Source organism: Lissotriton vulgaris, chromosome 1_1 (assembly GCF_964263255.1).
Source record: "Lissotriton vulgaris chromosome 1_1, aLisVul1.2, whole genome shotgun sequence".
Taxonomy (NCBI): domain Eukaryota; kingdom Metazoa; phylum Chordata; class Amphibia; order Caudata; family Salamandridae; genus Lissotriton; species Lissotriton vulgaris.
The window spans coordinates 42048719-42063671 of record NC_141685.1 but is presented as its reverse complement, the minus strand read 5'-3'; the positions used below and the strand labels follow the sequence as shown (position 1 = coordinate 42063671).

Genomic DNA, 14953 nt, shown 5'->3' with positions numbered 1-14953 from the left:
TTGTCAGAGCATCCGCCCCTTGCAGTTAATTCCTCCGCTGCAGCTCCCGCTGCAGCCGGCGTCGCAGGCCCACGCGGCTCGCTCAGCGTGAAGGGGGGGCGGGATCCGGACCCATACCGTTCGTGGACCACAGCAGTCCTGGGGCTCGGTCCGTCTAGTCAGGGCAGCTGATAGTGGAATAGCACGCAGGATTGATGTAGGATAGTTACACGAGACGGGGGAGCTCACGGCTCAAGCAGCCATCTTGGTTGCGAGCTAGCTCCGCCCAGCCTGGCCTTTGTAATTGCATTGTTTGCGTCAGATTCTCCTCGTGCCTGGCCTGTGTTATTGCATTGTTTACATCAGATTCTCCTAGTGTCTTTCCTGTGTTATTGCATTGTTTGCGTCAGATTCTCCTCATGCCTGGCCTGTGTTATTGCATTTTGTACATCAGATTCTCCTAGTGTCTGGCCCGTGTTATTGCATTGTTTGCGTCAGATTCTCCCAACGCCTGGCTTGTGTTATTGCATTGTTTACATCAGATTCTCCTCGTGCCTGGCCTGTGATATTGCAGTGTTTACATCAGTTTCTCCTTGTGCCTGACCTGTGTTATTGCACTGTTTGAACCAGATTCTCCTAATGCCTGGCCTGTGTTATTGCATTGTTTGCATCATGTTTTCCTTGTGCCTAGCCAGTGTTATTGCATTGTTTGCGTCACGTTTTTCTAGTACCTGGTCTGTTATTGCATTATATGTGTTGCTTTTGGTATGTTATTATTCTAATAGTTGCAGCTTTTCTAACAAACATGGTACCTCTTATCCCAATCAAGTGCATCTGACTGAAAGGACACTGCACTCTCCCTGCAGTAGCAATCTACTTCCTATTTATGTAGCAACAGAAAGCACAGCATGTCAGCCAGAGATGTCGTAGGGTCAGAAACAGTAATAGGTAAGTAGGTATGATGCAAAACAAACTGAGTAAGATTTTAAATGAAGAAGCTGCTGTGATAGACGGCAAAACATCCATGTCAAAACAACAGCAGTAGGACAACGGTACATGGAACGATAATAGTAGATTTATTTACACTTCTGTGCAGTGCGCTTTTCTTCCACTCTCATGAGATGGTTTTACAAGGCAACTCTGAGCTCACTGAGTGTGGAGCTTCCACGAATCCCAGAGACAGGCCGTTCTAAAGACGGTAACAGAGAAGGTTGAAAGATCTGAGTCTTGATCCTATCAGATAGACTGGTGATCCCTGAGGGGGTGTAGTTAGTCTGTGTGTTGCCACGGCTGTCCAGGGGGTGTAAGAAATGTCAGCAATTTGTGGAGGGCCTTCTTTTGGGTGAGAACCACCCAGCTTCATGCAATACGGACTAGAGGATTTGTGTCGGCGCAGGATGAGTTACATTCTGATAGCAAAATGGAGGACCTTGTCCAAAGGCGATAGATGTTACCAAGGTTTAACATCTTCAGTTACGACAGATGGAGAAAGTCAAGGTACCTCGATATTCTTGAAAAGCTTTCTGCAGTCTGCTGGTGCAGGCAGGATGTTTATTCTCTAGTTGGCATTTGCCAGGGGATGTTCAGATACAGTGGTTGAATTAAACCTTGGAGCAGCACTTGTAGCGTTGACTCTTGGAGTCTTGTAGTATGTGTTGGATGGGGTAGAACTGTCTTAATGTTCTACGGAGCTCAGAAAATCCAGACTCTCTGTCCTCTCAGAGCACGAGGTCTGTGGCTTGACCAGTAGAACTGTAATAAAGAAGATGACCTGGACCAGTTCTACCTCTTCTGACCTTTGAACTGATCATTGAGGAAAGAAGCCCCTGTCTGGAAAAGATCTACACAAGGTGCAGCTGACCGAAGCCCTACCTGGAAGGAAAATCTGCACGAGGCACAGCTGACAGAGGTCCTGACTGAAATTTAGATCTGCACAAAACTCAGCTGACAGAAGTCCAGTCTCGAAGGAAGATCTGCACAGGGCACCTCTGACAGACGTGCAGCCTAGAAGGAAGATCTGCACGAGACACAGCTGACTGAAGTACTGCCCGGATGGAAGATCTGCACAGGGCACAGCTGACAGAAGTCCAGCTGGGCAGGAAGATCTGCACAAGGCGCAGCTGAAAGAAGCCCCTGCCTGGAAGTAAGATCTGCACAAGATGCAGCTAACAGAGGTCCTGCCTGAAGGAAGATCTGCACAGGGCACAGCTAACTGAGGCCCCTGCCTGGAAGGAAGATCTGCACAAGGTGCAGCTGATGGAGGTCCTGCCTGGAAGGAAGATCTGCACAGGGCACAGCTGACAGAAGGTCTGCCTGGCGGTGACCTCAAAGCAGTGAGAGACCCACAAACCACAAGATCCGTCAAGCCCAGCTAGCCACACCGGACGCAATGTACACCAAAGGCCTGATTTAGGTTTCAGCAGATGGTTTATTCCATCACAAATGTGACATGTATCCTGCCCGCCCCATTAAAAATGCATTGCATCCTATAGCAATTATAATAAGGCAGACAGGATATCTGTCATGTTTTGATAATGCCTTGGTGCAGTTTGCAGCGTTTTACTCCGCTGAACTCCACAAAGCGCCAGGGAAACTCCGCCGCACTCTGCAGACTTCCACAAGTGGCAGAGTTTGTTAAGTTGCACTGCACTCACAGATGTTTAGTGCCAGGAGTTTAACCCCCACTGTAAAATCAGCACGAACAGCAAGGACAGCACTATGCGTCGTGTCAGAGGGCGATGATGCTTTCTGCCGCTCTAATTGATATTCTAATCGAATGGTAGCTTCATCAACGAGAATGGCAGATTTTAACACTCGAGTGGTCGCGACCTGCTGTGACCTCCTGCAATGAGAAATCTCTCCAGTAGGAGGTCTAGCGCATTATATTTTCTCACAAGTGCTCACCACTTTACCGTTGGCGAACCGCTGGAGAAAAAAACTCCGTTTTGCATGGAGTTTTTTGGACCAGAGTGGGCAAAACTTCACGAGCTCCGCTGGCAGAGCGGAATTCTTCACCCACCCCTAGTTTTGGGGCAATAATCTGTTGGACAAACTCCTAACTAGGCCCTATGTCTGCAATAAGTGTTGTAGAAGAAGTGAGATCCTTGGCCTTGTGAGCATGAGGCAGTTATCTGACTTCTGATGAACCCCACAGAGTGTGCTGACAGTGGGCAGTAGGGGGGCCGAAGGCCATGAAATTAGGTAAACTTGAATATGAGAAATATGGAAAGGTAGAAATGCCGCATCACCTTTGGATAACTGACACCTCCTCCCATTCTTCCAAATGCCCATCCGGTCACAAATGGCATCCTGGGCCCCAAAAGGACAATATCATGCCAGATGCTATGTAATGTTGGAAAAGGGGGGGGAAAGAGTAATAGGCGCACATCTGCTGCAGGGATATGTCAGGTAAATTATTGGTTGTGATGGATTCTCTATAAGTACTAAATGACTGATATCATTGAATATTAAATTATATGAATCAATATTTGTTTACCTTATCTGCGCTTATAATGTAAAGGACGGGCCTTACAGTGAACCCCTTGCTCTGTTTTACACAAAAGCTCTGGAAGGAGGTGCATCTTACAGAACTTTATCCACCTTAGGAAGAACTAAAGACTTGCTTTTTAAAGTTATCTTTCAGGGCCAGAACCGGGTGCTGTAAGCTGCACTAGTTTCAGGACGATGGACAGATGTTATGGCGATAGGAAACCCCCCTCAACCCACAATAATGTTCCAATCTTCCAGGTTAGAAGAAACCAGAAATGCTTAAACCAAGGGAGCTGTTGAAAGTGTCAAAGGTGACTTATGAACAGTGAGGTAAAGACAGGAGTTGGTATTTGAGATGATCTTAAGTGAATAGGGAAGAACGAGAAGAAGTGTATGAATGTAGTTACTTTTGTTGTATACTTCGTGCAGAGTTACTGGAAATTTTGCAGCCCAGCCTGATCCATCTCTTTTTCTAAACTCTATCGTTGTTTAAATGAAATCTTCGCCATATGCCTCTATCTTAAGCTATACCTCAAGCACTTGGGTGCTCCGTGAGCGCCCTTACTTTGCTAAGTTACTCTGTAAATGTAATAAGATGTCACCTGATCAACCAAACTTTTAGTTAAATATCTGTGTATGATGAAATATTCCTTGCTAAGCGTCAAAAGCGATAAAGAAGAAGGGGGAGATTTACTAAGAATTTGCGCTGTATTTGCGGCACAAAAGTGCACAAAATGGCGCAAAATCTTTTTTTCCTAATTTACTTTCCATTGCTAAACTTGTTTAGTGCTGGAAATAGCGTTAAAGTAATGTGACACTGCGCATAGCATTGTGTCGCATTACTTTGTGCCATGGGTGCCTACCAAGGGTGGTGCAAGGGCGTTCCCGTGCAACCACAAAACTAGGTGCAAGGAAGGAGAAATGCTTTCATTTCTCCTTCCTTTTCTGACTTTGCATATGTGCTGCACTGTGCAACACGTATTCAATATGGTAAAAGCTTTCCATCATGTCTAGGCATAGTAATTTGTACAGGAACGGTGTCCTTCCTGTACAAAACCTATGCTGGACTCGCACACCCTAGCGCTCTGGTGCTAAGGTGTGTGCATGTCACAGGGCCGCTGTAATCAGTGCCGGTGCAAGGGAAAGGGAAGGAGAGAGCCATATCTTTGAAAATATGGTGCTCTCCTGTTCCCTCTTTGTTGCGCAGCGCAGCCTCGCGGGGGGAGGGCTGCACTGCATTGTGTGGAGATTTGGTAAATCTCCCCTGAAATGTCTTTTACAACCAGTTAAACATTGTGAATTCTCATTACATTATGTTTCAATTTTGTAATTTTCAATATCTTTACATCCAACAGAAAACAAGCCTTGAATGTATGAAATGACCATCAATAACAAAGCTAATGCTGTAAATGTTCAATAATAGCAGAAATATTGAGCTACAGTATTCAGGAAAACATCAGCGCAGTCGGCGACAGAGGAACCTGCACACAAACTGACAGATCTTGGATGAAGCATCAAGGGCAGTTCAGTGATTGCAAGAGGCTGAGCTGTGCACCTGCATGCCACAAGATGAAGAAATGACCTTCGGAAAATTAAGGCAACAACAATAACAAACCGCATCCTGTATAAACAAGTGTCCAACACCAGATTTGATCATGGGATCGATATAGTGTGATTACCGCAGTGCTCTGTTTTAAAAAATGACGACAAGCCATCATTCAGTGCTCTAGGTGAATTTTAAACTCTTTCTGGCCAAACCACAGAAACCAGAGAAAAGCACAACAGAACGGAGCCAGACAATTGACAGGTAAATGAAAGAGGAGTTCTTCTATCTAAAATACAACAGACTGTCCCTATTTGCACCTGCCAGAAGGAAGATACATCTTTACCCACAAGTGTGCATTGCCATAATCCAATCTAAAGGCACAATCGGCTACATAGACACCTTCTACATATTAGGAGTGAGGCAAATATTTGGTGGCTATCGCATTTTGTTATTCAAACAGAAATCAAATGTGCAAAATACTGCACACATATAAAGTGTGTGAGAAAAAACACAAGCGCTTTATCAGTCATGTTGGCCCATCAGGAAATGCAGTCATGTGATGTAGGCAAATGTATACCCGACCCACAGACACTAACCAAGAAAAAAGAATCTTACACATGCAGCAAGAGCTTTAGTTTGTCATCACTGCTCCAGCTTCATCAGCACACGTACACAGGACAAAAACCATTCAAGTGCAGTGAATGTGTAAAGAGCTTTAGTCACTTATCAAGCCTTCAAAGTCATCAGCGAACACACACAGGGGAAAAGCTATATCATTGCATTGAATGTGCAAAGTGCTTTAGTCACTTATCAAACCTCCAAAAACATAAGCGAATACACACAGGGGAAAAACCATTCAAGTGCAGTGAATGTGAAAAGTGCTTTAATCGGTTATCACACCTAAAAAGTCATCAACGAACACACACAGGAGAAAAACCATTCAAGTGCAGTGAATGTGAAAAGAGCTTTAGTGACTTATCAACCCTAAGAAGTCATCAGCGAACACACACGGGGGAAAAACCATTCAAGTGCAGTGAATGTGCAAAGTGCTTTAGTCACTTATCAAACCTCCAAAAACATAAGCGAATACACACAGGGGAAAAACCATTCAAGTGCAGTGAATGTGCAAAGTGCTTTAGTCACTTATCAAACCTCCAAAAACATAAGCGAATACACACAGGGGAAAAACCATTCAAGTGCAGTGAATGTGCAAAGTGCTTTAGTCAGTTATCACACCTTCAAAGTCATAATCGAACACACACGGGGGGAAAAGCAATCAAGTGCAGTGAATGTGCAAAGTGCTTTAGTCACTTATCAACCCTCCAAAAGCATCAACAAACACACACAGGGGAAAAACCATTCAAGTGCAGTGAATGTGCAAAGTGTTTTAGTCGGTTATCACACCTTCAAAGACATAAGCGAACATACACAGGTGAAAAACCATTCAAGTGCAATTAATGTGTAAAGAGCTTTAGTCAGTTATCAGACCTAAAAAGTCATCAACAAACACACATGGGAGGAAAACCCTATCATTGTAGTGAACGTGACAGTAGTTTTTGCAGCTCTTCAGCATTAAGTTATCATCCGCGAACACACACAGTAGAAAAACCATTCAAGTGCAATGAATGTGGGAAGAGCATTAGTCAAATATCAGACCAACAAAGACATCAGCGAACACACATAGGAGAAAAACCATTCAAGTGCAGTGAATGTGGGAATAGCTTTAATCTATTATCAAACCTCCAAACACATAGCGAACACACACGGGGGAAAAACCCTATCATTGTAGTGAATGTGACAGTAGTTTTTGCTTCACTTCAGTATTAAGGTATCATAGCAAACTCACACAGGAGAAAAACCATTCAAGTGCAATGAACGTGGGAAGTGCTTTAGTAAATTATCAGACCTACAAAGACATCAGCGAATACACACAGGGGAAAAACCATATGATTGCTGTGAATGTTTGAAGAGCTTTAGTCAGTTATCAACCCTACGAAAACATCAACAAACACACACAGGGGGAAAGCTACTCAAGTGCAATGAATGTGGGAAGAGCTTTAGTCGACGATTAGAGCTACAAAGTCATCAGCAAACACACGGGGAAAACATAGAAGGGCACTGAAAGTGAGAAGGGCTTTTGTCAATTTTCGATCCCACACAGCCCTCAGTCAATACACTCCTTCATTTAACTCACATGGAAATAATCCTAGAGATGCAGAGATTCCGGAAAGAACTTAAGAACATCAAAAATAATATTGACCCATCTGAGGACATAGACAAGAGCTAAACAGTGCAGTTATTGTGAGAAGAATGAATTACGGAAAAAAGATAACATTCAAACTGTGGGACATGAAATGCCAGATGATAGAAGGCCCTAATAGCAGTAAAGAAGAAAAACAGATAACAGTATTTGCAGAATTATAAAAGTATTTGTTTCCAGTGATTGTTCACTTCCGTACACATAGCAAAGTGACATGCTGTACCGGAAAACACAGTGGGAGACAAGCACAATGTGGATTAAAAGAAAAGAAACATTGTTGATTTTTATTTGGTGAAGAAGAGATAAAAAGAAAAATATTCAATCGCACCTGACCACACTACCTGTAAAAGCAACACTGAACAATACTGGGACTAACAATGGTATTTTCAGCTAACCTGTCGGATTAGTGATAAAACCTATAAACGCAACACACCCAGAGTGGACATGTCGTCAGGGCTCTGGCGATGGGAAGCTTCATTCGTAAAATGCATGTATTACTATTAACAAATGCCACAGCAGCATATATAATGAACTAAAGTGAAGCACAAGTGTTCAAGAAATAACCTATTTTTAGATATAAAAGAGCATATACCTTGTTTTTAAGTAACGTTTGGTGCATCTTTCACAGACTGTTATCGGTTGTTGGATCAGCTCGTGCCTCGGGCCTTATAGCTAAGTGTAACCCGTGGCTCCTCCCCGACTTGGCTCTCCCTATTCATTTTGTGACTTGCCAAACTCTACTTTTTACCAGAATTGAGCCATTGTAAGCAGTAGACTCTGTTTGAAGAATGTGGTGAAATAGTGAAATTTCACATCAAAAGCATATATGTGCCAGGACAATCAGTTGCACTCCCAGCAACTCGTCTTCCACACTGATTGTCCCTTGTTCTCAAATGTTCTGAAGGATTTGTCGTATGAATGCCAGAAGTGGCAGTGAGATTCATGAAGCTAATGCTAACAGGAGTGTGTCGGAATAGAGAGGGGGAGAGATAAAGAGAGCGAGATAGACAAAGAAAGGGGGAGAAAAAGAGAGAAATGGAAGGAGGGGGAACGACACGTTATTTGTACTTACCTAAAAATAGAAGAAGCAGCCGAATACATGTCAATGTGTGACATCACCAGAGAAATGGGCTGAACACCTATGAATTTATATGTTTATTTTTAATACCTCTAGACCCATGTCATGCCAATAAACAGGGCACAAGTAAGGAAAATAGTGAAGGAGCCCATTATCATATGCAAATCACAGTGACGTCACATGTAGTGACATCACAAGAAGTGATGTCAGGCCCTTATAATAATTTTCACGTGAAAGGTTGAGGGCCTGTTGTAAAAACAAGAAACATAAAATAATGTAAAAATAAGTTTTTGGTTTCAGTTTTTATACATCATGTGTTTTCCCACAATTAGTTTGTAACTAAACTCGGAAATGACTGAAAGTATAAATATTTTTAAATAGATATGTGGAACTTATAAATTAAATTTTTAAACAGTTTTCAGCGAATAAATAAAATATGCTTTTAATTTGCGTTTGTTTCCTGACGTTATTCTTTATCCAGCCCCTAAGCCCCAAAGTGTTTCACATTTACAATGTATTAAGCAATAGAAGGGCTAATTTTGTCATGTTCTCTGTTCGTCTCTTGCACCACTAACACAAACAAACACTCAGATGCCTGTGTCTGCAGTGCTGTGGCACAAAGTAACAATTATCAGTCGCAGGCTAAGGAGCTAGGTGGAACTGAGTCCTGTTTCTAGATAATAGTGGGAGGACCCCTTAAACTGTGGCTACCCCCGACTTGTGCCGTGCTGATAAAGCAATAGTGAATTTGAGTAATTTATGATGAATTGAAATGAGAGAAAGAGGAGAAGAGAGCGAGGTGCAGGATATATTAAAGAAAATGAAAAAAGAGACACAAGACTTTACCCTGTTCTGTGTACAAGCACTTTACGTAAACAAGTTGTGCTGTGCGTTGTGAACAGGCTGTCACCCCCCTTTGTATGTAAATGAGCTTCTGTGACCAGACATCCCAGGCTCCCATCTCTTCCAGCGTGGATGATAATGTAAGCACTGTAAGGTAATCACAAACAAGGGCTGTATTGAGAAATAATCGGCTTCCATGTCACACAGCGGTGGATATAAGTTCTTTATTACTTTTTTTTAATTTACTTTAATTTGCAACAATTCTACAGGTTACTTTTTCTCAGTATTACACTTCAGGTCGCTCATAGCTCTCCATCAGTTAAATGTGAGGTTTGATGTAGGATTTGTTGTTAGTGTCCCTAGACCATGTCCCAATCCCTTTGTCTTTGATTTGTCGGCATGGGTTTTTCCACACACTGGTCTAGGATGGGCCTTCTCAAGGTAGAAGGCGCTGTAATAGGAATAATAAATCAGACATATATGATATTATATGTAAACAAATATCGGGACGTGTTTTTCACTTGTTGGTCATAATACTGTTGGGTCTTGACTTACTTGGCACTCACCCCTGGATCCCGTACTGCTGCCTGTATCACCTGGACCTGGCGGCCGTACCGCTGGCCCTGCTGGCCCAGACGCGGACGGCCGAGAACTACATCTCCCGGCATCCCTCAGTGGCGCACGCCACCAGCATCACTACAAAGTGCCAGGAGGCGTTTAAAAGACCTTCGTGCCTCCCGCAGCATCAATATATGCAAACAAGCAGACTCTTTTAATATAATTGGCACTACATATTCAGTTTGGAAATGAGTAAGAACACACGCAAAGAGGGGGTGGGAGTGGCAGGGACTTTGGATGCCTTCCTTACTCGGTCCGAATCCGTGCTCTGCTTGGAGCATGGATTAAGGGCGGTCCATGGGAGGGCGAAATCTGACAAGCATGGCTCCCCCACTTATAGAAGTGGGTTGAGGTGTAGTCCCATAGACTACATACTCATTAATAAGGATTTTGCAGTGTGACTCTTTCTGGATTCACTATGCTGTGCATTATTCCGCGGTCTAGTGGTTGGGTGTGGAATGGTAGTCTCCTTCTTTTTTTTTTTTTTCTTTCGTAGCCCAGGTGGGCGTCGACATCCCACCTTTTGGTGTCCTTCCGTGACTTCGGCATGCTTCCTGCGGAAGCTCCCACCCTTGGGCGCCATCTTCAGACTCTTTTTTCCGCCGTTGGGTCTGGATCGTTCCCGAGAGGCTCCAGAGTTTTGGACGGGAAAAGACGAGAGAAGAGTCAAACTTGCAGGAAAAGACTGAGAAGACGACGAGGAAAGAACAAACTTAAGCCGGGACGACGAAGAGGAAGGAGAACTTCGAAAACTTTGATGTCCAACGGAGAATGCGGACTCGGGGGGCCCCCTGAACGCAAGAAATGGACAACACACCTTTTAAATTCTGCCGTAACTGCCACCACAAGTACGCGCAGAAGGACCAGCACCCGGTTTGCAACCTCTGCCTACCGGTCGACAACGAAAGCAAGGATTGCAAAGCTTGCTCTGCCTTCACACCGAAGACCCTCCACGTCTGAGAACGACAGAGAAGGGCCAACTACACCATGCAGGGGAAGGGCCAACCGCCGTCCCTTTGAGACCTGGGACTATCGACCGACGAAGAAGATAACGTCACCGTAGAAGACTATGACTACACGGTCGTAGAGAACAATAAGAAAACTTCTAAAGAGGTAGGAGAGTCGTCGACCCCTAAACCCCCGACAGACCATCGAAGGTCTGCATCAGACTGTCGAAAAAATGAGTCAAAGTCCTCGGAGGGAGCACTGGCGCCGAAAACCTCCACGGCCGCAGCTGCATCCAAGGACAAAGAGCCCAGCGGATCCTTCGAGAAGGACTCCCAGTCGGCGAAGACCAGCGAAAAGCCAAGGTCGTCGAAGCACGTCCCCGAGAAGGAACGTTCGACTTCGAAAGAAAGGGCCCCAAAGACCGCCTCGGCATCGACACAGGACCCGAAGCCCATTTCGACGTCGACGTCGAAATTTTCGACGGAAAGACCAGCCGAACACTCCAACGCCGAACAGGCCGCCGAACTGGAAAGAAAGAAGAGAAGGCTCGAGGCTGAAATGGATAACATCCTACAAAGGAAAAGGGAGTTCGACGAAAGGCTCAAACAATTCACGATTCCGTAAAAAACACCAACAGTAATCGTCGAAGAGGAAGAAGAGGAGGAGGATTTCGAGGCAGAAGAGCCGCCGAAAAGCCCTGAAGCTCAAGAACACCAGGAGGATGAGGAGTTCTACTATGAGGAGGAGGGTGACGACGACCAACGGACAATCCTTGGGTCGGCATCCTCGGGACACAGGACCTGGAATGGCAGGACCACGACACCGAAAGTCCAGAAGAGGGCGTAGACACGTACCCTTAGAGTCCTTCGCCGCCAGACGACATTGGGGCATACAATATAGTCATGAAGAACGCGGCAACGGCATTGGGGGTCAAGCTGGACGAGGAAAAGCAGAAATCTGAATTTTTATTCGAGACCCTACTCCCCACACAGACCAGGAGTTAGTATCTCCCAATGCTAGAGAGTGTCATGGCTCAGGGGATGGAGGCGTTCAAGGAGCCAGTGTGAAAAGTTGGCCTGGTATATGATGTTCACTATTCTAGTGATCACCTTGCACCAGTCCAAACAACCCTTATGGTGATGGTTGTAAGTCAACCTTATAGACCAGCTATCCTAGTGGTAGCGTGGACAGAACAGTCTTAGACTAAAAGACTCTTGAGGGCGTGTAAAGCCAGCTGTTTTACCATATGTAACCCCTTGAATACCAAATGAAAGGACACCACACAGGATATATATAAAATATATATGTATTTATTTACTAACACACTCCTCTGAACTCTTTATAAGATCAGAGGTCAAAGCACACAACAAATTACTTAGAAGAAATACTTTAAATAGCACAATTTACAGCTAGGCCCTAGGGGCACGCGAAACCATATATTAAGAAAGTGGTATAAGTAACACGTCATGAGAAAAGGAAAGGCCTAGGGCCTAGAGAATCGCTGGGGCTACACAATCTAAACCTTAGTTTAGAAGTAGGAGGCCCACAGGCGGCGCGTGCAGTGTCTTTACACACACGCGGGAGTCAATACAAAGTCAATGGGAATCTCGAAGTTAGATTTAAAAGGATTTAGATCACTTCCGGTCTAGCTAGGAGGAAACAACTAGAAACCTAGACACCTGGATAGTCAATACCCTTGAGAGCACCGAAGTACTCGCGATACCTCACCCACGGACGGCGGGTGTATAGGTGTGAAGATGTGTTGGGTTTCGTCGTTGATTCCTATGGGGCCTTTGAAGAAAGATGCTGCAGGCGACCAGGAGGAAGATGTGCGGGTAGATCGAAGATGTAGAAGACCTGAAAGCAGAAGGGACAGAGTCTAGGTCACTAGCCAGTGACCGGGTGGAACCAGGAAGGAACCAGACGATGTTGAGGAGCAATCAGGTGCTGTCTTGAAGCTTGTCTTTGCAGCCACGCGGACCAGGAGGCGTTGAGGACGACCAGGTGCTGGAGAGGAGGTGTCCCACGAAGGTTCTCGCAGATGGAGGGGTCGACTGCTGGATTGGAGTCAACAAGCCTTGGCAAAGGCAACCCACGCAGGATACACAAAAGGCTTCTGGTGCAGACCAGCAAGGTCTTAGGTACATCACCTTTGCAGGGAAGCAAGGGCCAGTCTGGAGCAACCAGACCAGCGATGTAGATAAAAAGGATTGTCGTCACAGAGGTCGCTAGGCAACGGGCCAGCAACCGGACAACGCGTCGAGCAGAACACAAGCAGAAGGGCCCCACGCAGAACTCATGGAGTGTGGAGGACTGGTCCTCGGTGCAGGTGGAGTTCAGTTTTGGGGTTTCTCAATCCCCAGTGCACAGCTTTGAGGATGCCTCAGGAGCTGCGCTGTTAGCAAGTTGCAGGCTTTTCAAGATGTCCGGTCCCACGTGTCTCGTCGCCTCCACGGAGCTCAGCTGTGCTGCAGTCGTGAAGAGAGGTCTGGAAGTCTGGGTCTTGTCAGGCTGTGTGCTCGGGTTCCAGTGGGAACGTTGACAAAGCAAGCCGTTGATTTACTGGATGGTGCCTGGTTGCCCAGGGTGGTCACTCCTTGGCCACAAGGGAGATTCTTCAGTCTTCAGCTTCAGCAGAATGTCGAAGGTCCAGAGTTTTGTTTCAAGTTTCAGTTCAGGATTAATCTAAAAGCTAAGGACTCCGCTCCTACCTTTATACAACTAAAAGGGGCTGGTTTACTTTCTAGGTCCCTCCTATGGGTGGGACCAGGAAGGGGGGTGGTTACTGTAGGAAGGTGGATATCTGACTATGGTTACCCCCAAACTTTTTGCCTGGTGTTTAGCTGGTTTTTGACTTAGTTGGCCTGGGATCCTGCTATTCAGGGCCCCAGGCTGATTGCTCTCTCCTTAAAATGGACTCCATGTACCTTAGGTGCATTACGAATTGGAACTGGTTCACCTTATGAGCCCCTGTAGTAGTGTACCCTAGGTACCCAGGGCATAGGTGTATCCAAGGCCTACCAGGGGCTGCAGCATGTATTGTGCCACCCCTGGCCTGGCCTCCATATTTGACACAACTGGCTGATCACTCAGCTGGGGTAAGTTGGAGTAATCACCTCTTACTTAGGTACAGTATGCCTGTGCCTAACCCTAAACTGGACACATATGTTCCTATCAGCCACTCCTATGGAAGGCCTCATCAATCCTGGAGGCAGAGTGCTTGGAAATATGTGAGATGGTGCTCTAGCATGAGCTGAGCCTGTCTGCAGCTGTCGGGAACCACTCCCTAAGCTGTTCCGGGATATTGCCATACCATATACTCTTAAGTGCATTATAATCCTCGCGGTTATTTGCTATCTCTGGTTTGGCTTTATCAAAACATGTCGAGTAAGGTGTCATACGAATTGGAATACTATCCCCTCGCCAGTTCTGGCGACGGGGATAGCATTCCACCCTTCTAGAGGGACACGACATGTGTGTAGCCTTAACCCCGGTTAAAGTTAAACAGAGCCTCAGCATCACAAAATGGATGCTGCCACCACAGACACATGTCTGACCTCCTGCTGCTGGGAGTGCTTCCAGCAAGGAGGGCCTGGACAAAGGGTTTCCTGCCTGGGGAGGTGCGAGCACCACCCCAGACAGGGTTTTGTGTATTGGGTAGGACAGGGCTGAATAGATTGAGACATGCCTGGGGCACACAAGGTGTCCCTGTGCATAAGCCAGCCCAAACCGGTTCTGGGGCTTTCCAGCCCCAGTCCTGGCGAGGAGCTGGACAAAGGAGAGGGGGTGTAACCACCCCCCTTCCTGGTCCCACCCATAGGGGAGGGACCTAGCAGGAGATCCACCCCTCAGATTGGAATAAGAGTGGGAGCAGTGCCATTGCACAGCAGATCATCCTGAATCAACTTTACACGAAGAAGAAGACTGGACTTCGACATTCTGCTGCACAGAAGACTGAAGAGAATCTCCCTTGTGGCCTAGGAGTGGCCACCCTGTGAACACAGGTACCAACCAGCAACTCGACGTCTGCTTTGCCGCCGCCTCCCGCCGGAGCCCGAGCCCAGAGCCCGACAAGAACCAGACTCCCAGACCTCTCCGAGCCCGATCCACAGTCCCTGCAAAGAAGGGACCCGTGGAGGCACCGAGTGACGTGGGACCGGACCTCTTGGAAGACACTCGAAAAGCTGACTGC

At 46.0% G+C, this 14953-nt stretch overlaps 1 protein-coding gene across 1 annotated transcript in view; it reads left to right on the top strand.

Moving 5' to 3' along the window:
• Window positions 1-8795, top strand: part of LOC147737126 (uncharacterized) — a 381113-nt gene extending 372318 nt beyond the window's left edge. Inside the window, exon 7 of the mRNA XM_086965561.1 lies at window positions 4824-8795. Coding sequence (XP_086821687.1) covers window positions 5543-6472 — 930 coding nt within the window. The 5' untranslated portion in view covers window positions 4824-5542 and the 3' untranslated portion in view covers window positions 6473-8795. The remainder of the gene's footprint in view (window positions 1-4823) is intronic.
• Window positions 8796-14953: the final 6158 nt, after the last annotated feature.